Raw genomic sequence first — 27,299 nt, forward strand, 5'->3', positions numbered from 1 at the left:
GCAATAGTACATTCATGTAGTTGTAAAAAGCATGATAATATATTAAGTAATCCAAAGTATTCAGAATACGTTACTCTCATTGAGTAACGTAACGGAATACGTTACAGAATACATTTTGGGGCATGTATTCTGTAATCTGTAATGGAATACATTTTAAAAGTAACCTTCCCAACACTGGTCATAAATACCCGCTGACTTTTGCTGTTTCGCTTCCAGCACGATAAAATCACACTTCATGCAGAGCTCTCTCTCTCAGTGCACTTCAAGAACAGTTTCCAATCTAAAAATCTCTGTTTTCTGCATTATTCGCTTGCTTTTTACGCACAAGTCTACCGTTGTTTACAGCGCTGTCGGCCGCTGTTTTTTTCCTTTTACTTACTTCTGAAAAGAAAGCCTCATTTCTGTTGTTCAATACTGAACAAATTTAAACTTTTCACTTTTTAAAATTATGCAAAATTGCAAAACGCTTGGCTGTGTCTCTCATAAAACCTCTGTAACTTTGCTCTGCTTCACTTCAGCAGCATCAGGTAATGTTTATATGTTGATTAATGGTTTTCTTTCGTTTTTGATCTACTGCAGAATATTTTTAAGGTCATCTGCTATAAAATCCCAGGCCAGGAAAATCTTCTTTCTTTTTATAGATAGAAAAATATGGAAATGTACTGATACGTGATCAAAATTATAATATTTCTGACTGTCTGAGGCAAAATTTCCCTGATTCAAATCGAATCGTGGATCGAAATCGATTCGGGACCTTGTGAATCGGAATCAAATCGATTCTAGAAATCAGTGACGATACCCAGCCCTATTCTGCACTGCTGCCACTTTTCATTAGAAAGTGCAAAATCTTGTCCACTGCACATAGTTTGTGAGCACCATAAGTATATGGTAGAGATGAGCCTGTACATATATCACTACTATCAGTACTAACATTTCAGACTGAGTGGTAGTAAACTATTTGCTGCCTTTAAAGATCTGTCATCATCATTAGCTTAAATACAAATTAGCTGTAACCACACCTACACGCACTGATATAACAAGACGGTGAAGGGGAGCTATCTGATTCACACCGCTGTCCATTACTAATATTAAACAGGAATGTATGCTATCACATCTACAGCAAGCTAGCCAGAAAGCTAAAGGTAAAGCACCAAACTTAGGGATGGTAACTAACAACGGCAAAAGCCTGCTTTGGAAACTATGCCTATATTTCCCAAATGCATTGAGGAGTGTCTAACTAATGATATTTCATTTTCTCACCCTTGAAAAAGGGGAGTGATGCAATCTTAAACTTCATCTCATTGAGCACTGATGCAACAGAGTGTTGTGTGTATGTGTGCGCGCTTTTGTGAAGCATTTTGGTCCTGCAACTTTTGGAAGAAAAAAATGTTACTTTTAGAAAGAAAATGTGTTTGCCTCATCATATAAAATGATTATAATTGCATATTAAAGGAAATGATTGTACCAAAGTATAAAAATTTACACTAGTGGTGTCACATCCTTCCCTCGGGTTGAAAGGTACAGTAGAGTGCATCTGTTTGGCCTGCTAACGGTCTAAACCCACTTTAAGTAAACTACACAAAACATGGCCGCGCACGAGGAATGCTTTTCATCATTTTGTTGGTCGCATTTGGCTCGATGGCCAGCCTCTCTCAGCATAACTGTCTAAACGGCCATTTGCCCTTCTTGTCTGTTTCCTTTCGTTCCCGACCCTCCTGTCTTTCCACATATTCTATTTTCTCCCTCCTAATGCCTTTCTTCCCTTACCTCAGCCTTCAACCTGGCCCATATCTGTCTGCCTGTTGTCTTGTACCATCTTGTGTGTCTTGGCCTTTTGCTAGTCCTCAGTCTCTCTCCTGCCAATTGATGTACCTCTTACACCATCCCTTCCTCCCTCTCTCCGTCTGCTTGTTGTCAAAACCCTCTACGTCAGCCTTCTCTTGATAGTATCGCCCCTAATACATCTGTATTTCTGTCCTTGGAAGCACTCTGCTCTTTTGTCTAGCCTTCTCCAACCCTCCAATCTGTTTCACTACATTTGGCTTGACCTTTTCTTTTAATATCCCAGTCTTTCTGTTTGTTGCTGCATTTTTCTATATGCATGTCATTTTGATTCTGAGTGCATAAAACAGAGCCCATGTTAATTCATTCTGGAGCAACAGAACACAATTTCCAGCTGGATTTAAAACTGTAAAACTTGTACATTTGAATTCAGGTGACTGGAACTTTGTGAGAGGAACGGTAGTGCCACACGCAACAAAAACAGGTGCTATGCTTCATTTTCCCCTTCATCCTATGATGATTTTCTAATCCTGTTGTATGATATAAAACTGAAGGCCTGCAAAAAACATATCATAAAACTACCTCATTAGTTCTTCGTTACCTTGTTGTCTGAAAGCCCGGTGACTTGGTCGACAAACTCCTCCTGAATCATGAAGGCGGCCAAGTTGGCAGTGTAGGAGGCCAAGAAGATGACAGCGAAGAAGGCCCAAACTGACACTATGAACTTGCTGGTGGTTCCTTTTGGGTTTTGCACTGGCACAGAGTTGTTGAAGACCAGACCCCACAGCAACCACACTGCCTTGCCCATGGTGAAGGAAGGGCCGTGAGGGTCTGAAAACGAGGAAAGAGAGTGTGTGTGGGAAAGAGAGATGGATGGTATAAAATTAGAAAGAAGATAGAAAACAAATATTTCAAAATCTATTTGTAGAACAAGTGACATGCAATTTAAACTACACAATATTAGAGCAGTGGACTTATGCTTCTGTGTTAAATTTAGGTCGTAGGTATATTGTAACCCTCCTGAAACCCTACGGCATAACCTGACATGCACCTCTTTAGAAATGTGACTACACGCAGCAGCGCCACAGCAACACAGGCATAAATGTTGGCATAGGCTAGAATCAGTGCAGAAGTCTAAATTAAGCTTTAGTGTCCGTACTCACCTTTTCCCTGTGCCAAGTTTCTGTTGAAGCCAAGAGGACTGATGTATTCGAACATGAAGACAGCCATTGCAGTCACCAGCAGGAGCATCACAAACATCATCACCCACACTGATGCACTGAATGGCTCTGTGAAAGAAAGAGAGAAAGTCAAGAGAACAGAGGTCGTGCTCATGCTTAGCTAATACTGCACTTTTTATAGCTTATCCATCACTTTTTCTTATCATTTGCACACTCTTCGTCTTTCCACGAACTGAAGGAATAAACAGGTCAGAAATACTGTATGCACACACACATACTGAGGAAAGAACTCCATGTCCAAGCAGACCGTTCTAAGTTCAGAAGCCCTACAGATCTCACCCCACCCACCTACCCCAAACCACTTGCATATATACTGGCGTTCCTCCTATTTGGCTGTGGAATAAGGGGTACAGTATAGAAAGCCCTGGTGTCAGCACTCCTGTCCTCCCTCTGAGCCCTTAACACTACTGCAGAGATTAAACTCTGCTCTAATGTATGGGAGAGCACTGCTGGCATAGGGCCGCACACCGGGATGTGTGCATGTGAGTGTGCATGTGCAGAGTGGCAAGCAGCCATTATGAGGTTTTCCTGCTAAGCCCTTATAATTTCCATTTTCACACCACTAACTGCATGCTTGCATGCATGTCAGCATGTGTACTTGCGTGTGTGTTAGAGTTTCTCTTTTTCGTGGAAAATCCTGCAGCCAATTTGCATGTAAGCTTGTGTGTGCATTGGGGCAGTGGCATCGCGAATTGTTGTGGATGTCAATGCTAAAGCACTCTGCATCAAATGAACGTGACTGAGGAACCATAACGGGGATATCCGTGGTCTCTTAGGTTAAAATCCTGCGGTTAAGTGCCTCTCAGGTAAGTGAGAGTCGCTGTGGCAGGAAGCGGGGGTTCAGCTAAATCCCTCAGATGAAAGAGCAAGTATTGACAGCTGTGTAACAGAAGTGAATTATGTTGTCAGTGCTGTATCTGAGGGAACACGCACACACACTCAAAACAAACACCGTTCTATACTAACACAAACCGGAGAAGCAAACAAGACAGGTTTTCTTCTTGTTCTCTCTTCAGTCTAACAAGAAAGGAGCAGTTATTTGGTGACAGTTACCAAGGAAGGCTGATGGGGACACGGTTCCATTGCTACGGGACACCATGACACTGATCCCAGTTTCCACGAACGGGACGGAGAAATCGATGACCTCAGAACGCTCCTCATTGATCGTCAGAGATCCGACGGCCATGACGGCTTTCTTATAGACCACCTTTTCAGGGTAGGGGGAGGAGGAGGGAGGAGAGCAGGGACATAAGAGGAATGATTGGGGAGAAAGGAAGAGAAAGTTACAATCTACTCATCCATTCATCCATCTGGATCCTTTTCCAGCTTTGTTTCCTAAAGTCCACCCCAGCTGTCACAGGGTCAAAAGGTGGAGTACACCCTCGATAGCTATCACAGAGTAGAAAAAATGTCTTCATTAGGCTAACTACATGTTGTCTCTTCCACCCAAAGTAAATGTTGACAAATCTGTGCACAAGAATGTAAAGATTACTGATTGCACATAAATAAAGTTTTTAATCTCATACTGAAATCTAATCAATGTAGCCAATATGCAAGCAGTAGTGCAAAATAGGATTAAAACAAATACAAATAACAAATAACATTCAACCCAGCAAATGAAGTCTACCATTAAAAAAATACAGACAGCTATAAAGTTTATAGTCTTAAAATGAACTCTGGGACTTGTAGTAACTCAGACTTCAGGTCTGAGTTACTACAGTAACGGTTGTTTTTTGGTTTTTTGGGTTTTTTTGTTACACTCTCTGAACATTTACTCTGGCGATATTTAAATTTCTTTTGAAACATAAAAAAAATGGAAAAAATAAATGAATAAACAGTCTGCTTTTAAAAAAAAGCACATTTTAAATTGTTGGTCACCTTTTTAGTTAAATCTGCCTTTGATTACAGACTATTACTTAAGATCAAACTTTGCAGTGGGTATCAGTTCTGAGGTTTGGTTGCTCACACATTTGTTGCCCTGCAATATTTACCTCCTGATCACATATAGGGGTCATTGTTGGCGAATCACTAGTTCAGGGGCTTACATGCTTAAATGTTGTGTTCGATTTAACAGGACTCAAACTCAAAAAAGTTCATCTCTGTCTGATCAGCAAGATATTTTTTGCAAATGTAACATTCAAGAACTTTATTTACACCAGTTACACGCCAACGGATGCATCGGGGCAACTCATGGTTCAGTATCTTGCCCAAGAATATGTTGACACGTCAACTGGAGATCGATCCAATTACTTTTTCACACAGGGACAGGTAGGTTTGGATAGCAGTTTTCACTTCATTCAAATCATCATTAATCATCAATCTGCCTTTTGGATTTACTGGGGTTATCTTTGTCTAACTGAAATTTGTTTGATGATCTGCAACATGCAAATATGCAAAAAACTAAGAAATCTAGCAGAAGGCAGATACTTTTTCACAGCACTGTATACAGTTGTACGACTTCAGAGAACACAGGTTAGACTTTTATTTGTTTCCTTCAAATTTACTTGAACACTACCTTACCCTAAGCAAAACCAAACATATATCAACATATTCACCCAGATTTTTAACAGTAGAAGTGCTGACTGGGGATCTTAGTAGCCTTAAAATTAAGTGTTTTATAAAACAACCATAACAGCAAAACATTAAGTTATTCCTCTAAAAACATTAAATATGACCTAAAATAGTCACACGATATGGTCAAAGAATCTGTCTCCTTTATCATCCTCAATACCCTGAACATAGGACAGATGGCAAACATGACATCAGTACATAGTTCCATATATTAAAGCTAGCTAATAGGTAAACTGTCTAACATGTTGGTAATTCTAAATAGCACTAATTAAAACAAGCAACTGAAAGGAAATTTGGAATAAGAGAATGAAACACCTGTATGATATCATAAAAAGTATACCTGTGGGGTCAGCAGGTACCCCACTTAGAAGAACAAGGGTGAACTTTAACCTTAATACATGTCTTCATCTGAAATGTATCACTTTGTATTAGCAAAGTGCTGCTCCATCAAAGCACATCTCCACAATGTGTGATGATGTTAGTTTCCAACAAGATGAGTAATACGGTAGTTGAATAACACAGGCACACTTGTACATACACACACAAAAAGGCTCTTTTTACCTCTCCCACCATCCCATTCCAGACGTTGTTGATCTTCTTGCCATGCTTGCCATTGGTAACCAGGTACAGGTCATAGGTGAACTTCACATACTTGGCTATCTTTTTCAGAATGTCGATGCAGAAACCTTTGCAGCACTTCTTGATATATGTCCCACCAGCCTCGGTCGTGTTGCTGCAGAAGCACAAAACACAAAGACCATCAGCAGATGATTAGTCTTTCGCTCGGCGTCGGCGGTGGGAAAAAAACAAACGGCATCAACGCTATGATTGAACACTGAAGTAAACATTGACAGAACAAATACCAGCTCTTTGCATAGCCTGCAAATCCATTTTTACATCCACATTTAGGTAGGGAACCCTCATTCATTCATTCATTAAAAAGCAAAAGGAACATTGTTTGCTTCATTTTTTCCATCGTGTTTGTTAAATTTGTGATTGCACCAGTGAACAAATATCACCCTGGGTCTTTTTCACCTTTAAGTTCAGGTCAATCTATTCAGGAATGACTGAAGATTAGAAAAATATGCTCCCTTTTCTCCCTACGCCTCTCTGGAGAAGGAAATTTTGACGGCGCTGCATCTGCAAGCCTTGTACCATCTGTGTGTATGAATTTGAGAGCAGAAGAGTTCACACACAAGAGCACATCAACTTTGAGCCACCTGGGAGTCTCATTTAACTTTTAGATGTGTGCTAATTAGAAGACGATAACCTCGTCCTTTAGCGTAACAACAACCTGGGCAAAAACTTGACGGAAAGTAAGGAGGGGACCCCCGCGCATCAGGCTGTGACTCTGCAGTACCCTTCAGAGATGAAACTTTGTCACTTTTAAGTTATTCTGCAGCACCAGGAAAAAAGAGATAACATTTGCCAGTTTTTTGCAAACTCCCTCACTAGTCGCCATCGATCTGTCAAACAAATGTCTCCCCAAGTGGAATTCTTTCCTGTCTTTGAACTGGAAAGGCATTTACTTTCACAGTCTAACAGTTTTACACAAGAAAGGAAAAAAAGAGCCAAGTGCCGATATGTCAGCAGTTATGAATGTCATTTGATGAAACCTGCAACTTTTGAACACCACACTGAAACACTAAACAACCTTTAATCCATCACAGAAGAAATAAAATAATGGGCTTGACTCCTTTTTAGTGTAAAATAAAATTTTTTCCTAATTGCATTTGCAGCGCTGTCGAATGCAATGTAACTTTTTTTTTGCTTTCCTGATCCACACATTTCAATGAATTATACAGTAGCTCAACAGTTTGGACACCAGTGGCAATGGAATAAAATCACAGAGTGGATGGACGGAGAAAAAGAGATACTGGCTTGAGGTTCTGTGGGTAATGTGGTATGAGCTTAGAAGCGCTAATTAACTTGCACTGGTTCAAATCACAAGTCTTCTCCACAGAAGAGGTCACACTAGGCAGCGGCTGCACTGTACTCTTTGATATGTAAATTTCTTGTCTTTATTCCAAGCATGGCCGCTTTAAGCACAATATGCAATATATTCTTGTGATGTTGAAGTAAGAATGAAATTGTGGTCAATGTAATGCAACTACAAGGAACAGGTTGATGTTAGCGGAAACAAGGACAAATAACCCAAGTTTCTGGCAGATTCAGCTGGTGGGGAATGGTGGGAGCTGACAGAGTAAGCATATAGGCCAGAACTTTAATAGCTGCATTCACGAACACGGCGTTCCCATTTAGGCAGGCCACTGTACAGATCAGGCAGTAAGAGCATGTGATGCTATGGAGGCTGTTTGTGAACTTGGCAGGCCAACTTGATATAGAAACACTACAGGGCCCGAGGGGTCTCCAGGGAGGAAAGTGTGGGTCTGTGTATGACTATGAGAGCGTTAGTGTAAGTATGGCTTGCTCTTAGGCCAGGCCTGGATGAGTGAATTTCTGGTTCTGCATGCATGGATACTCCTTCAACCCCGATCCAACCCCCCGTTCGCCACTCCTGGTCTGCCTCTCTTCTTCCCTCCATCTATCCCACTTTCTCCAAATGGGCGCTTCGGATGCTTGAGTGGGAATTGCGCTGTGGGAGGCTGAAAAGCAGCATTGGCCTGTGAGTGAGTGGACATGTGGCCACAGAGAGAATACGAGCTCGTGAATGTGTGTTTGTGTTCCTCCTTGGAGACGCTGTACTCTCCGCCCCACTTCACAGTGTTTTCTGGATGTAAATCACTGTCAGCCACTTCCCTAAAACTATCGCCGCTTAATCAGCTCTGTTTGTGTGACGCAAAAAGAGCTGCAGACAGACGCGTTACGCATTGAACGAGTGACACAAAGTGTGTAGACCTTTTTTTTCACACATACATTAAAGTCCTGAACTGTTCTAGACTCTGCCCTGTAGAGGTGTGACATGTGACATCGCAGATCTGTTTCCCTTTGCCCAAATCGATTTCCAGTATTTAGCAACAATAACATTGCTGATTGCTACATGTCAGAAAGAGCAACTCTGAAAAATGCCCAGACTTGATCTCCTAACATTTTCTGGTATTTCCGTGTGGAAAAAATGAATATCTATAATAAATATCCATGAAAATGTACGTGATCCAGACGTCATTTATTATTACGCTGATTCAGCACCACTCAAGTCACTCTGTGACATACACCCACAGTGTGTGTTTGCGCTCCAGGAATATAATATAACAAGGAGCTAGAGGTATTTTGGCGTTAGTGAAAAAAAAGAAGAAGGAAGAAATGGTATGGAAGGAAGTAAAATGCTGAGTTCAGCAGCCACCTCCATTTTCAGGAGGAAAGAAGCTGCTGCAAAGCCTGCACACTGCATCGCTTTCCGTGTTCGTGAGAGAAAGGAGAGAGCGAGACAGCATGCACTGACAGAGGAGCGCAGAGATGGCGCTTTGGAAAATGAAATACGGATGATGTAAATTTATTACCTTCTGATTATCCAATACACTCTTATGAAACTTTCTTTTATGCGGTCCTTAGTTCTTCTTCTCATACAACAACATTACGTGTAAATCAGACTGCGAGTAGAGTGTATTTCAGACCATTTCATTGTGTTGTGGTTTTCCACAAGACAAGGTAAGGAGGAAGAGAGTGGGTGAGATGGCTTAAGTGCAGCTTATTGTGTTGCAATAATAAACACGTATGCCATTATAGGACCGCGTTGTTAGATTAAGACTAGCTGTAACACACACTTACATTTTTGTGCCTTAGGTTTAGATGATTTTAATGGATGTATTTTCTTGTAACTTACTTATATACTTGAATATATAATCATTGACATAGGCGGTAATACTGTATCTCGTTCTCATTTCCTTGTTTTGCTTATTACGGCTGCATTTACACTTGCATGATGGGTGTGTCCCTAGTAGGAGCAGGTGTCGAGTTTTTTGAGGTGTGATATATACTGTAGGTATAACATACCTCAAAAACTAGATGTTCAGAGTGGCTCCTTGTTGATGAGACCCAAATGTTTTGTATTTTGTAATGTGGATTATACAGTTAGGACCATAAATTTGAAGACAATGACTAATTTCTTTGGTGCAGTTTTGCTTCTGTGCACTAAAATAGTGGATTTTAAATCAAAAGATCAAGACGTGACTGAAGTGCAGACTTTCTGCTTTCATTCAAGGGATTTAAGGGATTTAACAAAAACAGTACATTAACTGTTTGGGATATTTTTTATACATAATGCCCTATTTCCAGAGGCTCAAAAATAATTGGACAATTGACTGACAGGCAGTTCCATTGCCAAGTGAGGCCTGTTCCCTCATTATTCCATGACAGCTAAGGTAGATATTCCAAGTGTTTAACTTGCGTTTTGGTTAGCTGATTGTTGGAATGCTTAATATGAGTTCTTAAAATGAAACAACACCAACACTCCTGGGCGACTATGGAGGACAACTAAGGTGAATGACTGCAGAATGTTTTTCTTTAGTTAAAAAATCACAACTTTAACAAATTTAAAAAAAAAAACCACACAGTCAATCAGACTAGACGACTGTCGTAGTCTAGTCTGATTGAAGTACAGTAGCAGATTGAATGCGGAAGTGTGCAGGGCGATATTCTCTACTCAGATTTAGGCAAATGCTGGTCAAGTCAGTCACCTGATATCAAACCAGTATAGCCTTTGAAAAAATCAAAGGCAGAGACAACCACAAACACTCGGCAAAAGGTGACTCCATTAAAGGCCTAGCAGAGCATCTCATGGGAGGAAACACAGCATTTGGTCCTGCCCATGGGTGATGTCCATAACGGCAAAAGATTTTTCACCAATTACATAAACAATATATGAAACTAGATATTACAAAAACCCTCATATTTAAAATCATGTTGACTATAATTCCTTATTAAACCTCTTGAAATCAAGCTGAGAGTGTGCACTTCAATCACATCTTAACTTTTCGATTTGAAATGCACGTGGTGGTGCACAGATCCAAAAAACTACACAAACTGTGTCCTTGTACAGATACTTGTGAACATAACTGCATTTCAGATGTTTGTTCATTCTGTTAACACAAAATTTAATCAAACATTTTCACACCAGTAATATTTGGTGATTCATAGTGAAGCAGCTTTACTGCATTAGCTTACTTAGCTATCTAGCTGACACTGCAGTGTGATAGACGGACAGATATCCCACTTACTCTTTGATATGCTTCCTACACGGCACAGAGTTCCTCATGCAGGTACCAGTGAGTCTTTCCACGTCCTCCACAATAACAAAGGGTTTCTCCTCTAAGGTGACGATGGACAGGTGGTTGTCATCAAGCTCAGCGTCACCAAAGGAGTTGAAACGTGGCCACACGGGGTACTTGAGTGTCAGACTACGATTGTCCAGTTTCCCCATCTGGTGAGAGAAGAGGAAAGTAGGAAACAAGATATAATAACTGGTGGCTAAAAATAGAACACTTGGCACATTTCCAATGGGCTACAATGTATTGCTTTTCAATTACTGAGTAGGCTGGAAGTCAATAGACTGATTGTTGTTTGGGTCACACTCATGGCCTCACATTTACCTCCCGGGAGTCTAAACTATCACGCTGTTCTGTTGGAGACGGTTATAAGTACATATGAAGTGAAAACAGTGAAGAAATCACAGTTGCGATTTAGTGACCATCACATCCTCAACTTTCCTGTATTATGTGCCCTAAAAACATAAAGCAGAAATGAGAAACAACAAAATAAAACAAAGCATTTTTTGGAAAAGCTGCAGCCAGCATACAGTGTATGTTGCTCTTAGGCCACAGTAAATTCCTTTTTAAATGTAAGGTAAAGCACGGCATATTAAATGCATGGCGTGCAGGGTTGGATCACAAAATGCACACAGTGACATTGCTATGCATGCAAACCCATACAGAAACAGAGATTTAGTGTGACAGTATGACAGTTGGGACTCTGTTGATAATTCAAAAAGTTTTCAGAGCTGTGATGTCACAGTTTCCCCTATGGGTTATTTTTATTTTTACCCACTGACATCTCTCTGTAGATCTATGTGTGTGTGTGTGTGTTTGTACATAAAGTATATATATATATATATATATATATATATATGCATGTTTATGTCAGGGAAGGCAGAGTGGAATATAATAAACAGCAACAGTCATCGGGGCTTTGCTTGACTTTTAATAATTAATAATACAGGAGCCAAAAAATGGCAAAACATTGCTCTAACTCTTTTCCTCCATCTAAGAAATCTTTCTGACGTCTTGTGTGTTTCCATCTCTCCTAGTTTCATCTATAGCCAAAAACTCGGAGTACTTCACACATGCACACAGAGGCATTGATATATTTTCATTCGTAGACATTAGTAACAAGATTGTGAGCAGGGTTGCAAAAGGTTAAGCTAAATATAATTTCTTTGTTTTAGGTGTGTGGGGAAAAAAAACCCTAATATCTTAACGCAGTTGCACCCGACACACATATCATAGCAATGCTAATATGTCAGCCACTTGACCTCGAAGTCATGAGACAGTGTTTGTTATCCGCACACAACCACACGCACACATACACGTTGTTGCTTCGCCTGCACGCCTGGCTAAGTCATTAACAGCCGAGCAGAGAGGAGGAAGTGAAATTAGCATTTTAATTGTTTTGCTTTGAGTGGTTTTCTATCCTCTGACAGGGATTAGAGTCTCTTCTCCACTCTTAGTCGGCACCGCTGTCAACAGCTCACTCTGCTGTCGGCTACATTCCTCAAACTGTGCGCGTGTGTGTTTGTGTTTGCGTAGGCATATGTGTTGAGGAAAGCAAAGCCGGACGGTACGCTGAAGTGGCACCCATGCTTCTTGCGTGTAATCGTTAGTCTCAAGGGATCGGCCACATTTTCCTGTCTGTCTTAGCCCAGCTGTTTTGCATTTCTCAATTGAGTGAGTGCATGTGTCTGCGCCCGTCCACATATGTGCGTTTTTGTCTGTGTGACTGTTTATGCATTAAAGGGGCGGAGATAACAGAAAATTTTAATGGGAACGTAAAAATGTAATTCGTGTATCATAATTATGATCAGACAAAAAAGGGAATGTCATCGTTAAAGGTTGATAAAACATCTGTTTTCAGCTTTGTTTATGCTGATATATATACTCCAGTTTTACAGAATATATGGCATGTTTTTTTGTAAGTGGGAAAAATAACTGGTTATGTATATTTTTTCTCCAGTGGGCATATATGTTGCTAAGATGGCCAAACAGTTTGTCAAAAAATTAAATCTGAGTCGTCACCTTTATCCTATGATGAAAACTCTCTATTTAAACAGAGTGATGTCTTCAAAGTCTCTTCATTTTGGAAAAGTTGTGGATTTTTTGGCATCATTGAGCACTGACCTCCTGGTGGTTTGCAGACAGGTGTTAAGTGGATGAAAATTAGCACCTCAAAGTCCCGAGGCCATTGTTCTCAGTTGGAATGTTCATTCTGGGCCAGGAACACGTTACTGCCCTAAGTGGAGAAGTTTAAGTATCCCAGAGTCTCATTCACTAGTAAGGGGAGAGTGGAGTTTGACAGATGGATTGGTGAAGTGCCTGCAGTGGTGCAGACTCTTTGCTGGTTGGTTGTGGTGATGAGAGAACTGTGAGGGAAAGTGAGGCTGTCGGTTTATCGATGGATCTATGATCCCACCATCGCCTATGTCCAGAAGATCGCAGTAATGACCGGAAGAATGACATTATGAACACAAACAGCTGAAATGAGCTTCCTCCAAAGGTGGCTGAGCTCAGCCTTAGAGATTGGTTGTGGTCCTCAGTCATTCGGTAGGGTTTTAGAGTAGAGCCACTGCTCCTCATCATCAAATGAGTCAGTTGAGGTAGTTCAAGCATTTGACCAGGATGCCTCCTGGGCACCTCCTAGGTGGGGTGTTCTGTGCATGTCCCACCAAGAAGTGGCCCTGGGGCCGACCCAGTACACCCTGGATGGATCAAATCTCTTGGTGGGTTTGGGAGCACCTTAGTGTCCTGCCAGAAGAGTTGAAGTAGCTGGTCCTGATTTGGAAGGGGAGGTTTAGGCATTTCTGCTTCAACTACTGCCTACTGCTAATGTCTTGAGGCAACTGTTGTTGTGATTTGGCACTACAAAAATAAAATTGAAATGCATTGAATTACTAGAACATGGGCCCAGATGGATGGATGGATGGATGGATGGATGGAGATCCCTCCTACCGAGTTCATTTTCTTATCCTCTCTCCTGTTTGTACAACTAAATCCTGTTTGACCCGTACAGCCATTAATATAATCTTTGAAGAGTAGTCCTGATTTGGTTGGATGAGTCAATAAACTAAGAAGCGAGATAAATGCACTGCTCAGAAAATGAGAGGGAAAGGGGAGGAGGAGGAGGGAAAGAAGAAGCTGACTTCAGCAACTCCTCTGATTTCCTGTCCTGCTGTTCTCCTCTTCCCTCTTCCTCCCAATCGCTCTTTCTTTCCAATTAAAGAAAGAGGGGCTATAAATTAATGCCCATAGAGGTAGGAAGATACTCTCTATCGACTGGTCAGAGAACAAAATGCTAAATCTACTCACATCTAATACCAAATATTGTGCACATGCTGTTCATGGAAAGCAGTGCACATATTTGTGTATGTGTGTGGTTACAATCTTAAAGCCTGTGGGATTACAGCATTATAACAATCCATGCCGGCAATCCTATCGCATCATCACTCTGAAATAGATTTAGAGCCACTTGGTGGCGGGATGACACTCTGTCCCTGAAGTGCTGTGTATACTTCTTTGTATACTTTTTTTAAAGCCCTTGTTTCATCTAACAGTCCTTCTTTTGTCATTTCAGACTTGTTCCACTTTGTTGTTCTTTCTATTCCATCATCATCTTTCTTTATCTTTGTTTCTTTAAAGGTCTTGCTCTTTGTACCAACATGTCTTTTTCTTCATTTCATTCGTTTCATATCTGTCTCTTTGTGTTACACTTTTTCTGCCCACACAAACCTACACCTACACACACACACACACACACACACATATTCAAGGGCTATAATAAACCAGAACCTGGATGAATAACAGAAAGAGTATGATAAAAGAATAAAGTAAAACCGGGGTCATGGCTTTTACACCAAGCACATTCTCTGTGCCAGTCTCACGGGGAGAGTTATCGTTGTGGCAAGTTGCATTATGGGAGAATGAGTTCCTAATAGCATGGAGAAACCCATTCAGTCATAAAACAGTATCTGTCACTCCTGTCAGACAAAATTATGTCAGGAAAATGGATTCTGCTCTCCCTCTCCTACACCCTACGCTTGCTCCGAATGTGTGTCTGCGTGCATGCGTGCGGGTGCACGTGCACGCCGCCGTTTGTGCGGGAAAAATGAGGGCATAGAGAAAGAGGATGAAAGAGTGGAAAATCGAAAAGAAACGGAATCCATTAATTTAGACATATTTCTTTAAAGTGAAGCTCTTTCACAAAGGCTCAGAGAATAGCGACGCCTGAATCGAAGACGCATGTGCGTGTTTGTGTGTCGACTTGCAAGTGTGGGTGCATGCACGTGGGCTTTTCTGTACGTCTGCTCTCCATATTGTGATTCTCCAAGCACAAATCCCATGCTGTCTGTAATAATTATTTTGTGAACTGGCTGCTAACGCCACAGCAGTTCCTGAAGCAGTTTACGCACTCCATCGACTCAGCAGGAATAAAATATAACATCCTGGTTCTGATCCGTAAATACACTTTTCTCGTGCTGTTGATGAAGTCATGCTTTAATTCAGCAAACAATTACAATGCTGTAGACTTTCATAAATAATAAAAGGGCAATATACAAACAGAAAATGTAATATATTTTGGTCAAATAAGAGGTGCATGGATCTAGATTTGGATATGTAGTAAGGATTATGTTTCCTTGTTAAACCTGGGAATGACATGGACATTTGTAGCATCTGTTTAATGAACAGTAGTTTGAAGCAGTTAATATTTTTAGACTTTAAATGTTTCAAAATTAAATTATTAGGACAAAATGTAACTAGTAAATGGTAACTTTAATTATTTAAATGTTCTACTTACTGTGATTTTAGCTAATTTGTGATGAATGCCTAGTTTTATTTGATCAAATCGCATCAGGCAGAACATGAAAGAGTGAAAGTCATTCACAAAGAACCTGCTTAGCAAGAGTAATAAGGTTATAAATTCAGATTCATATTTATAGAATGAAATGTAAAAGATCTCTTTATAGATGTTGTGTTTTAGACATTTTTTCAAATTCATATTAAGTGAAATAAATATTTTAACGCCCTGTGATGAATCGCGTTACTTATATGTGTTAAACTAGTTATGAAGCAATTATAAAGTTATACACTAGTATTCAAGGGGCCAGACTTTCTTGACATTTTTCAAGTGCTCTAGACCAACAGTTCTCCAGACTTTTCAAGTCTTTCAAAGTTTTTTTTCCACTCATTTTCAGTCCAGACTTTTTACTTGACCATTTTCAGAACAATGTGCTTTTGTTTTTGCCCTATGAATTATTCAAGTAAAGGCACCTAACTCCAGGGATGAACCAATTTTGTGTCTACATAAAGAATTTTACATTTTACCTTTAGGCACTTTGTTACTTGCAGCCTGTCACAAAAGCAAATAATTTGTCATTTATTTAGTTGAGTCCATGAATGTCAAAGATAACACAGTTGGACAGGCATTAAGTAGTATTTTTACACCAACAAGGTGATTCTTAAAGAACAATTAGTGTGCCTTGTTCGTAAAAATAACAATTAAAAATTAAATACATAAATAAATTTGGAAGAAACTGGAGAAGTGGAGAACAACAGTGACAGGCACAAAACACTGAGTATCTACAGCCATCTATAAAGCATAGTGGAGGTAGTGTCATCATTTGGGCTTTGTTTCAAGCAGTGGTGTTCGGGATATGCAGAAGAATATGCCGAAAATACCTCCTCAGAGACTGGACATAAACATTATTGAAGCAGTGTAGGATCACCTAAAGAAGAGCTTTGAGTGTCCTTTAATAAGCCTGGAGGATCATTCCTGAAGACTACTTAAAGAAATTACAAGACAGTTGCCTAAGAGTTCAAACTATGATGAAGAATAAATGTGCTGATACCAAATAATAACATATAAGCTCTTTAGACACAGCTCTCGTTCATCCCTTGAATTAGGTGGCTTTTCATGCTTGAATTATTCATAAATCAACAAAAACACAAACACACAACTCCTCTCAAATTGATCAGGTACAAGGACTGGACTGAAAATGAGAGAAGAAACAGCAAATGTCCAAAGAATGTCCATGTACCCTTTCAAATCTTTTTTAGCCTCAGAGTGATTCTTTTCTGTCCCATTCAAATATTTCTTGTCTGGCAAACTGTTCGCTGATAGGCTGTAGTTACATCATAAGGTTTTAAAAACCTTAAAGAGCTTTGAATAGTCGTAATAAAAACCCAGAGAGGCCGACAGTGATCACTGACTATTTTTAGGGGCTCGTTTAGATTAAATAGAAAAAGATACAAAGCATTAAAACATGCTAAAACGACAACAGCCTTAATTAACGCAGCGTAGTTTGGACCTGGAAGCAGGGTTAATACATCATCACTTAACAACTGGATTGCTCGAGATCACATGATCCAAGTCTGGCTCCTTGGAAGCAAAATGAGGGGTGACACAAGACAGTACTACACAAACTGTATTACTGTATATGAATATGGCAAGTCCTTTCTGGTTGGTTCCAAGTTTGTTGATATCATTTCAGAATAAAAGAACCAGTTTAAGATTACTTAATATGCAGAAAACACTAGCTTTTATGTTTTACTTGTAATTAATTTAGCCTAATATTGCTAGTGGGTAAACTGCACCGAGTACACTTTTTTAATTTATTTATTTTTTTCCCTTAGGACAAACTGATTAGTTGAAAAATTGGAACCATTTTATTAAACCAAGACTTTGTTTTTTCTTTGTCTAAAGCTCCCCCCAAAAACTCCATATAGGCTCCATCCTCATTATCTAGGCAAATATACCCCCATGACTTCCTGCAAAATGTGCTTCATTTGAATTAAATAGTTATTCACATATAGTTACATAACCCTTAGTAAATAAATAAACCCAAACACCACACGCACATCTAACCACACAGGTGCAATGACTTTAAAGGTAGCTCTTCTCTAAACTTAAAGAAAAAAAAAGGAAAAGACACATCATCTAACCAATGTGGGTGTGCGCTGCAGCGAGGAGCAGGTGTGCTCAAAAAAGGGAACTCATACACATGCTGGTGGCTCATTTATACCTTTCCTCTCCTCCTTTTGCTTCTTTCCTTTTCTCTTTCTCTCTCTTTGGGTCTCCTTTTCTTGCGATCATTTGCTCTCGATATTCCCTCCCATCTGTCTCTATCTCTTGTTCGTCTTGATACCGTTCCATACAGCACTCCTCTCCCTGTCTCTCCTGTGCCTCAGGGGGACACATTTTATATTTTTAGTGCATATCCATATTTTAGTGCAGTTACTGAATTTTTACCTCTTGATCATCGCAGGTCTCTCTCTGTGTGCCGCTGCTTTCTGGCGCATGGGTGGGACAGCAGCACCAGAAAGAGAAAGTGCGTGTGTGTGTGTGAGAAAGAGAGGGAGACAGAAAGAGAAAGAAAGAGAGAAGCTCCCAATTATGTTTCCACTTTGGGTCTCTGTGTGTCTCTTGCTTTCTGTCGCTTTCTCTGAACCACAGTACCATGTGGTGCTGATCAATTTCCCAGGCTCTGTATTAAAAACACCACACTCTGCCTCTCCTCTGCACATCAACAAAAGGTCTTTTGCATGCATGCATGTGTGTTTGTGTGTGTGTAGATATGAAATATGAAACAGCTAGTCTCAAAGATCGGGTGGAGACTCTGCAGATTGCGGCAAACTGAACTGCAAACTGTAAGTCACAGACACACACATATACGCATGGGTCTGACTTGAATAACAATTGCATTCGTTGCTGCACGAGTCTCCCGAAAAGTATTTCTGTCAGTAGCCAGTGTTGACGAGTCAAAATACACACGTGCATGCACGTGAACCCGCGCCACCCTCCGGTATCAGAGGTCTCAGCTGTGTTTTGAGGCCCTATCAGAGGGGAGAAAAACAACACCAGAGTCTACAAATGATCTGAACTGGTGATGAAAGGAAAGGAGGGGAGGTAAGAGAAGATGGAAGAGGACAGATGAGGTAAAGAAGAAGGGAAAGAAGATCAAAGGTGGCGAACAGCCGTAAAGAGGAGAATGAAGAGTGTGAGGAGACACATGCACAGGGAGTGACAAAATCAAATCAATGCAAAGAAAAGAAAATGACCATAAAACACAAAATTATCCATCTTCCCTTTACAATTCCCTCCAATTCCTCTCTTGTTTCCTGTCCTTCTCCCAAACTTGTCCTCTCAGTCTCACCCATTCTAACATATGAGCTATGGGGGCATTAAATATGAGGTATTTAAGTAAGTACCAGGGAGTCAGATGTAGGTATAAAGATACATGACTGCCATTTAAAGTCCATTAAAATGGCACGAATGCTCAGCCTTTCATAGTGGCCATTCTTTATAGAAGCCACCTAACATTAACCAGTTACAGCAATCCATAACCTCCTCAGTAAATGAGCTCATTGATCAACTGAGTGCTGTATGATGACACAGAGGTGGCATTTTCAATACTGTGCTCGTTGCTGGTTTTGTTTTCGTGTTGCATGTCTCAGCGGTGACCTCTAAGTCAAAGAAGGTGGTTGAATGTCATTTTCTTTCATTTTGATTTAAGTCCTACTGAGTGACTTTAGTAAAGCAATTAACACGTTTGCCAAAGATCCCGAGTTTGAGACCCAAAACAGGTACAAACTCCTAGAAGGACTCTGATATAAAAATCTGCCAAATCCAATATTTGGATCCATCCACTGTTGTGACCCTTCCACAAACAGGGGAGCAACAAAAACAAGCTGCTTCTTCTTTTAATAATGACCTTTTAAGCTTTTAGTCAAGGAAAAAATAAGGACAATTGGAAATGTCCTTATTTTATTAAAGACATGCATATTTATTGAACATGTGGAACAAATCATTATAAATCAAGACTACCTGTTTTCAGCAACCATGACAATCTGATGGCGCACTGTGTTACCTAATGCAAGTTTATCATATTAAAATGCTTAGCAAAGCTGAAAACTATGGTGGTTATTAAATAAGGAATCGGGCTGGCTGCCTGGCTTCTGGAGCACCGCTAAAATGTCCCTAGAGACATTTTTTTCCCTCCAAACTCATATTCTTTTTCAAAGAAGTGAAAGCTTTTCAGTGCAGGATTCTTTAGATATAGATCCTACCTTCTCCCACTCTCTCTCCTTGTTAAGAACAATGACCACCAGCTTTGGGTTTTCCTGGTAGCCGTCTTCTGTGAAGGACAAGTCTCTGCCATCCCACGTCACATTCATCATGTATCTGAGAATGAAAGGAGCAGAGGATGAGATATAGTGGGGCGAAGGGTGGTCAAAGAGATGGGGAGGGGGGGTTATGAGAAAAACCAGTTATTAACAAAAGAAATGAAATGAGTGATTTTGTGAGAAAAAGAGAAAAGGAAATTGAATTACATTAGCATGTGAAATATTCCATTTACAATCTACTATTATTATTATTACCTTTGCAATATTCAGGCTCTTGTAGTGAAAGTTATAAAGTCACATTTGATCATTATGGACTGGATTATGATTGTATTTTAGAACTAAAGAAACTGAACAGTCGAAGCATAAATGAGAACCATATATATATATATAACTATATATATAACTATATATATATATATATATAGTTATGTATGGCGGGACTGTATGTGTGCGTGTTCCTCAAACTTGGTGTCCCGGGAATTTGAGGGTTGTGTGCAGTATCTTAGCTTTTCCCAGGACTGCACTCTTTTAAATAGAGATCTCTGATGTTGTGCCTGGAATCTGCTGAAGCCACTCTCTGGTTTACAGCTCCTAAAGCTCCACTTTTGACCTCCACTTTTGCTCCAGTTGTTCCCTCAACCCCTGGCCCTTCTCTATTTCCTTGTGCTCCTTCTTTGTAATGTTGCTGTCTGCCGGGGCTGCTACATCTTCTGCTCCTTTTCAACCACCACTATGTCTGGTTGGTTGGCCAGCAGCTGCTTGTCTTTCTGGAACTCAAAATCCCACAGGACCTTAGCCTTGTTGTTCTCAACTACCTTCAGTGGTGTCTCCCATCGGGAATTGGGGAGTTCTAATCCATATGTGGCACAGATGTTCTTGTACGCTATCCCAGCCACTTGGTAGTGTCTCTCGGTTTATGCTGTTCCAGCTTCCATCTTGGTACTATATACTGGACTGTCTCCAAGGCACCTTTGCAAAGCCTCCAATAAAGTCTCTTTCCCCACATTGGGATGTTATTCCAGTTCATTTAACAGCCTGATGTCCTCACTGTAGAGCCTGGTGAGGTGCATCAATGAAGTCTCGCTCTCTCCCAGCATATACCTTAATATCATCCAGAGGTGGTTGTGTCTGGGAGATTGCTGTGGTCTGCTCTTAGGTGCACCATCCACTTGGTGTTGGTGCTCTGTGCGATCTCATTCTCTAAGATTGTCTTCCAGGATTGCTCAGTGTCAGATTTGTCTGTGTCTGCTATCATAGTATGGTTCCTTTGTAGCTGAGAGTACACCCTAGAGAGCTCTTGTCTGTCTCTCACAAAACCTTCTTGTTAGTGCACAAACATCATTCCAGATCTCCCTGATTTCCGTTACAGCCTTCTTTTCCACACGGGGGGGCTTTCTCTATATGTATTTGTAATTTTGTACCCAAGTGTTTCTTAGATTTCTGTGGCAGTGGCATATATGAGATCATTGCTTTTAGTGATACTGGTAGTGGGCATGTTGAGTAGAGGTGTGTTCACATTTGCAAGCATTTCCTGTGGTGAGAAAGAGGAAGTCGTGCCCTCGGTTGTGTGGCTGCCTTGAGTTTGGCCACAATCTTCTTCCTCAGCTAAGTAGATGCATCTATTAGTGCAGATGGCTGGGCATTATTTAGTTCAGCTACAAAGAGTTTAGTTACTCTCTTCTACCAGGGTTGGCTCAGTTAATATATATATATATATATATATATATATATATATATATATATATATATATATATATATATATATATATATATATATATATATATATATATATGTATAAATAGAGATATATGAGTAGGGAGATAGATAGTAAAGAAAAAGTGAGAAATTATAGCACCTAAAGCCTTAGTCGGTCCATTCTAACACACCACACACGTACGCATACACTGTAATGAGTGACCTATATGGCAGGTCACATTAGCTAAGATGGAGGGCAGTGGGAAGATATTCTTGGGTCCACATAGCCTCTACATTAATCATGGCTGTCCTTCCTCACTCTGTCTCCCTCACTCCTTCTGTCAGCGCTCTGGTACAACACGACAGAGATGGCTGCTCTTTTCTTTCACCTTTATTCCATTCTGGGGGGCCAGGCGGGTGAAAGAACTCCTAAATGGAGCACGGACCCACTTGATGTGTCGTTGAAAACTCACAGTGGATTGCTGCAGGTGAGCTCTTTCAAACTGTGTAGGGCATTGTACAGGGACGTGCTGAAGGGTAAAAATGGCCAGAAAACTATTAAAACAAGTATTTGTGTGAGTTGGACCAAAAAATAAATAAATGAAGAAATCATTTTAACAACCTGCATGTGTAAAACTGTTTATTTTACAATCTTTTATTGGAAAGTGATTGTTTATTTATTTAGGTTCAACTGAATTGTTGGATTAGCTACAGATTTGCAATAGTATCGACACCAGCGGTGACGTATTTGCTCCGTCCGGTTAACACCTTTGCAGATAGGGAGTGTAAAACACAGATGCAGCTTCTGGGTCAGAAAAATGAAGCCAATCCAGAAGTGCCTAAAAACCTGCATTAAAACCTCTGAAGGCACCGAGATGATATGAGGTGTCATTGCAAAAAGACTTCCTATGGGCTCGGTCACTAATTTTGGGTTGTAGTACCAACATTTGTAACAAATATTAAGCTGTCTGAGGGGCACGTTAACATTAGCCACTGAAATATAGGCAGCATGGCGGCGCAGTGGTTAGCATTGTTGTGTTGACTGTTGTCAATCTCAGATCTGTTTGGATAAATGGAAGATAGGTTAATGGATGGGTGTTAACAATTATCTGACAGCTAAATTACCTGTCTATTATGTTACCAATAATGTAGGAGGTATGTTAATAATAAAATAATTTAAGTTAATGTTGTTGCTAGGCGACAAACATGATCAGTCCTATTGATCTGTAACATTAGTAGAGGGATGCAGTTTATCAAATTTTAATCTCATCCATCCAGTTCACTAAGACACACTTGAAACCACCAAAACAATCACCAAGGATTGTTTCCAGTACACACGGTGAGTAATCGAGGTTTCTGGAAAATGGTTAACTCACTAGACAGAAGATACGTTATCGCTTTTATTCACATCTGTCACTAAGCTACAATGAGCAAAGTTAAAGACTTTATGTTTAGCTTCTAGGACACACCAAGTCCATCCACACCTCATTTAAACACCTTATTTAATTAAAGAAGTTTTAATTAACTGGAATGCATCGAAATGTAAAAGTGAAGCAGTACCCTGCTGATTTAATTTTGTACTAAGTTTTCATTTTTTCAAAGAACTGCAATTAATTTAGTTAAACAACATGGATGGAGGTTAAAAGAGTTAATTTAACAGGATAACATAATTATTTGTGCCTGTATGTTTGCCCAGGAAGTCCCAGGATGAAGTGGAAATCTATCTTACCAACTCCTGTCAAAATATAGGGTAAAGTATTGTCATTTTTTTTGTCTTTATAAAAAATAAAAAAGAATAATACATTTCAATTTTTCCCATTAGCTCAAATATGGCACTTATTTTCTGAGTTTAAAATTCTAGTGTTAAACAATGTCTTTTTTTATTTACATAAAATCTTGTGCAATGCCTATTTTATGTAAAAAAAAAAAAAATCAAAACAACGAAAAACAAAACAAAACAAAAAAAGAAAAGCATTTATTACTTTATGGACTATTAGACATCAGCTATCAGGGGAGTGACAGAAAATATGGGGAAGAAGCAAGAAGACGGTTCAGCAAGCCAGTAATTGAACCAGGGACTTGCTGCTCAAGACATCTAAGCTCATGTAGTATCAGGAGGCCTCCACCATGCAGCTTTCATGCTGCAGATAACAGCAACCACCACATAATCTGCCAGATATGACTGTGACTGCCAATTTACAGCTTAGCTTTTAGTTAATTAAATAGATTTTTATTATTTATGTACTCACTACTACACTAATCTATTTCAGAGGCTAGCAACTAAGAAAAAAAATCAATAAGTCACAAGGATGACAAAAGTAATTGTGAAGAGGTAGTTTAATATCTGTGCTTTGGTGGTGACATTTCCTGATACCAACATGCCCCCTTAAATTGCTGCTGATGACACACGCGCGTGCGCACGCATGCACGCACACAAACACAACTCAATGCCCAGATGAAATCAGCCAGAGATAAGGGGATTGAGTGGGCTTTGTGATTAAAATTATCTGATTGGCCTGCAAGCAACCAGGTGAGTAGTATTAAGCCATTTGATTGGACACGCAGTGCTGCGCTCGACCCAATTATGCGCGACTACCAGGAGAGAATGAGGTGCTGGGAGCAGTACCAGAGCCCAGGCTGCTTTTTTTAGATACCAGTCCATTCTACACTTTGAAACCATCTGTGTGGAAAAAAAAGGAAGCACTCTCACATGTTTAAAGAATGGCTCCTCTACCCCAGCAAAACTTTCTCTTAAGGGTGAAGCTAAAATGAAGGTCATTTTTGTGATTCTCATAAAAGCTTTTTACTGGGAATATTGTAGGCTGGTTTAAACGTGATGTGTCAGCGCTTCATCATAACTCTGAACCTCTAATGATAGCAATTAAAAAAAGCAAGACACAATAGCTGTGTGTGTGGATCTCCTGTAAGAGTCATATGTCAAATTAGCCAGGCTGTTATGTTATATATAGACAAATATGAACATGCTAAACAGGATGAAAAGAAGGAAGGACTGGATTGTGTGTGTATGTTTGCAAGTATATTTGGGCTGACGGCCATCGAACAGGTGGACCTGATAGTGCGTTGCTAGGATACGGACACAGACTGAAGTGTGTATGCTGCAAAATGACCCTCAACAACCCCCCCTCCCCCAGAGTAAACATCCCTGCAAACGCTCAGGAACACAGGCAATTACCTGGCCAAAGGGGGCAGAATAGGGTGAGGAAGTAGAGAAACAGCAGACATGATGCAATCCCCCCCAACTCCCACTCCTCAAAAAAAAAAAGACTTTAAATATGAGACTGAGGGAAATCATTATCAGAGAACTAAGAGAGAGGAAGAGGAGTAACCCTTGATAGACTCTCATGAAAAATGTATAGAGTTACTTTTAAGCTTCTTTTGGAATGGAGGGGTGTTGTCATGAGTGGAGGTGAGGGTGTTTTTTTCTGCTGTTACTGCAGCAGAGTTAACAAGACTACAAGTACTCTGCAAGAGAAAAATAAGAGCACACACTGCATTAAAGCTGCAAGTGTTTAATATTCTCAACACTCCTACTGCTGTTTTTCTTAACCGTTTGGTTAATCAGGGAGAAAAAGAACATTAACTGTGTCACCATTAACAACAACAACAACAACGTTCTAAGTAAAATGGTAGCATTCTTCCAAGCCCACCGTCCAGGTCGTCTGGATTTTCTGATGACAGCACTGTGCCCTGAACTGCCAAAGTTCTCTTGACAAAGACTCAAACACTCAAAAAAAAATGTATTTTGAGTGGTTCTGGATTGTCTCCTGTGTGATAAGACATTACCTTTTATCTATTTTAGCTTTAATACAGGAACAAGTAGACTATACAAAGATGGTATGATGAACTATAAAATACTGAACGTGTTCAAGATAGAGACAGGGACCAGGAAGCGGTGTCTGAAAAGGGCTGGGAAAATCATCAAAGACCCCAGTCACCCATCACATAGACTCTTCACCCTCCTGCCCTCTGGGAGGCGCTACAGGAGCCTCCGGACTAAGACCACCAGGTACCGGAACAGTTTCTTTCCTACAGCTGTCAGACTCCTGAACTCTGCCTCCTGACATCTGGCCCACGTTAAACTCATGGACTGAACATACACACACCCACAACCACCTACACACACACACAATGGACAACCGTACCCTCAAACACACAATAATAACATGGACTGAACCACCACTCACAACCACTAGCACTTTATATAGCCTCTGCAGAAATTATCCACATACCTCACTTATCTTAACTGCACTACTGTATAGTTCTGTGTAAATAATCATTCTGTACATACAATAATTTTAATCCTACAACTGTTTATAACTTGCATAGTTCACATTTCTGTATAGCTGTATATCTCATATTTCTGTATAGTTTTTTTTATTTCATATTTATATCCTGTTCATAGCCTGTACATAGCTTGTACTCACTACAGCCTGTACATACTTATAGTTATAGAATATTCATAACATACTTCATACCGTGTACATTATAACATACCATAATAGACCCATTTCTGTAATATACTTACATATCTATATTATTGCTAATATATATTGTAATATATCTATATCACGGCTAAAGCACTTCTGGATGGATGCAAACTGCATTTCGTTGCCCTGTACCTGTGCATGTGCAATGACAATAAAGTTGAATTCTATTCTATTCTATTCTAGTCAGAGCAAGGATGTATACTGTCAGGGTACTTATGACCTGTGAAGTGCACACACAAGAGCTATGCCCTGTGAGAGACAGCGGAGGAAATCTGAAAAAAAGATAAGGGCTGATGATTGAGGGCTTTTAAAAGGACCCAAGGGTGGGTAGTCATTTGAAAACACACACTCAGCCTCAGGTGGCAGGTGTTAAGTCTGACATGAAGAATAGCTACAGGAGGGGAAGTACATGCTATATAGCATCCACTCCCTTGTGCCAAGATGGGTTTGTATGTGTGTGAATTTCGGCTGCATGAGTTTAGGTGGCATAAAATAATATTATAATGTAAACAATAATACCTGCATCATGAAATGGTTTCTTTTGCTCCACAAAACAAAATATACGTGTTCATATACTAGCAGCATCCGGTGTAGCTGCTGCTACAGCCCAGCTGCTTCAAAGTTTCGTGTGCTGTGCATTTAGAGATGCTCTTCTGCATCCTTGGTTGTGACACATGATTATTTAAGTTACTTTTTTGTTATTTGAGTTCCTTTTTATCAGCTCAAGGAAGTCTGGCTCCTCACCTCTGACCTCTGGCACTAAGAGGGTGTTTTCCCCCAGAGATCTGCTGCTGACTGGATATTTTTTCTTTTTTGGACCATTCTCAGTAAACTCTAGAGATGGTTGTGCAGGAAAGTCCCAGCAGACCAGCAGTTTCTGAAATAATCAGACCAGCCCATCTAGCATCAACAACCTGAGTTGGCTAAAGATAGACATTCTGTACTTACGTAGAAGTACAGGTACTAGCATTAAAACAATAGTCAAGTAAAAGTTTGGGTACTGATTCAACTTCTTTACTCCAGTAAAAAAGCTAACTGAACCTAATCCTCTGGTGATAAATACATGAACATGACTGCATTTCATGTGTTACTGTTCAGGCTCAATTAGTTTGATGTTTGAAGGCTCGCAGTGACGATATAATAATAACTTCCCCCA

At 40.1% G+C, this 27,299-nt stretch overlaps 1 protein-coding gene across 1 annotated transcript in view; it reads right to left on the minus strand.

Moving 5' to 3' along the window:
* grin2aa (glutamate receptor, ionotropic, N-methyl D-aspartate 2A, a) overlaps positions 1-27,299 on the minus strand; it is a 162,935-nt gene that overhangs the window by 20,789 nt on the left and 114,847 nt on the right. The window contains exons 5-10 of the mRNA XM_063471516.1: positions 19,883-19,997; positions 10,772-10,974; positions 6,156-6,327; positions 4,077-4,230; positions 2,946-3,071; positions 2,384-2,613 (exon numbers count right to left, since the gene is read on the minus strand). Coding sequence (XP_063327586.1) covers positions 2,384-2,613; positions 2,946-3,071; positions 4,077-4,230; positions 6,156-6,327; positions 10,772-10,974; positions 19,883-19,997 — 1,000 coding nt within the window. The remainder of the gene's footprint in view (positions 1-2,383; positions 2,614-2,945; positions 3,072-4,076; positions 4,231-6,155; positions 6,328-10,771; positions 10,975-19,882; positions 19,998-27,299) is intronic.

The sequence above is a fragment of the Pelmatolapia mariae genome, linkage group LG4, assembly GCF_036321145.2.
Source record: "Pelmatolapia mariae isolate MD_Pm_ZW linkage group LG4, Pm_UMD_F_2, whole genome shotgun sequence".
In the NCBI taxonomy this organism is placed as follows: domain Eukaryota; kingdom Metazoa; phylum Chordata; class Actinopteri; order Cichliformes; family Cichlidae; genus Pelmatolapia; species Pelmatolapia mariae.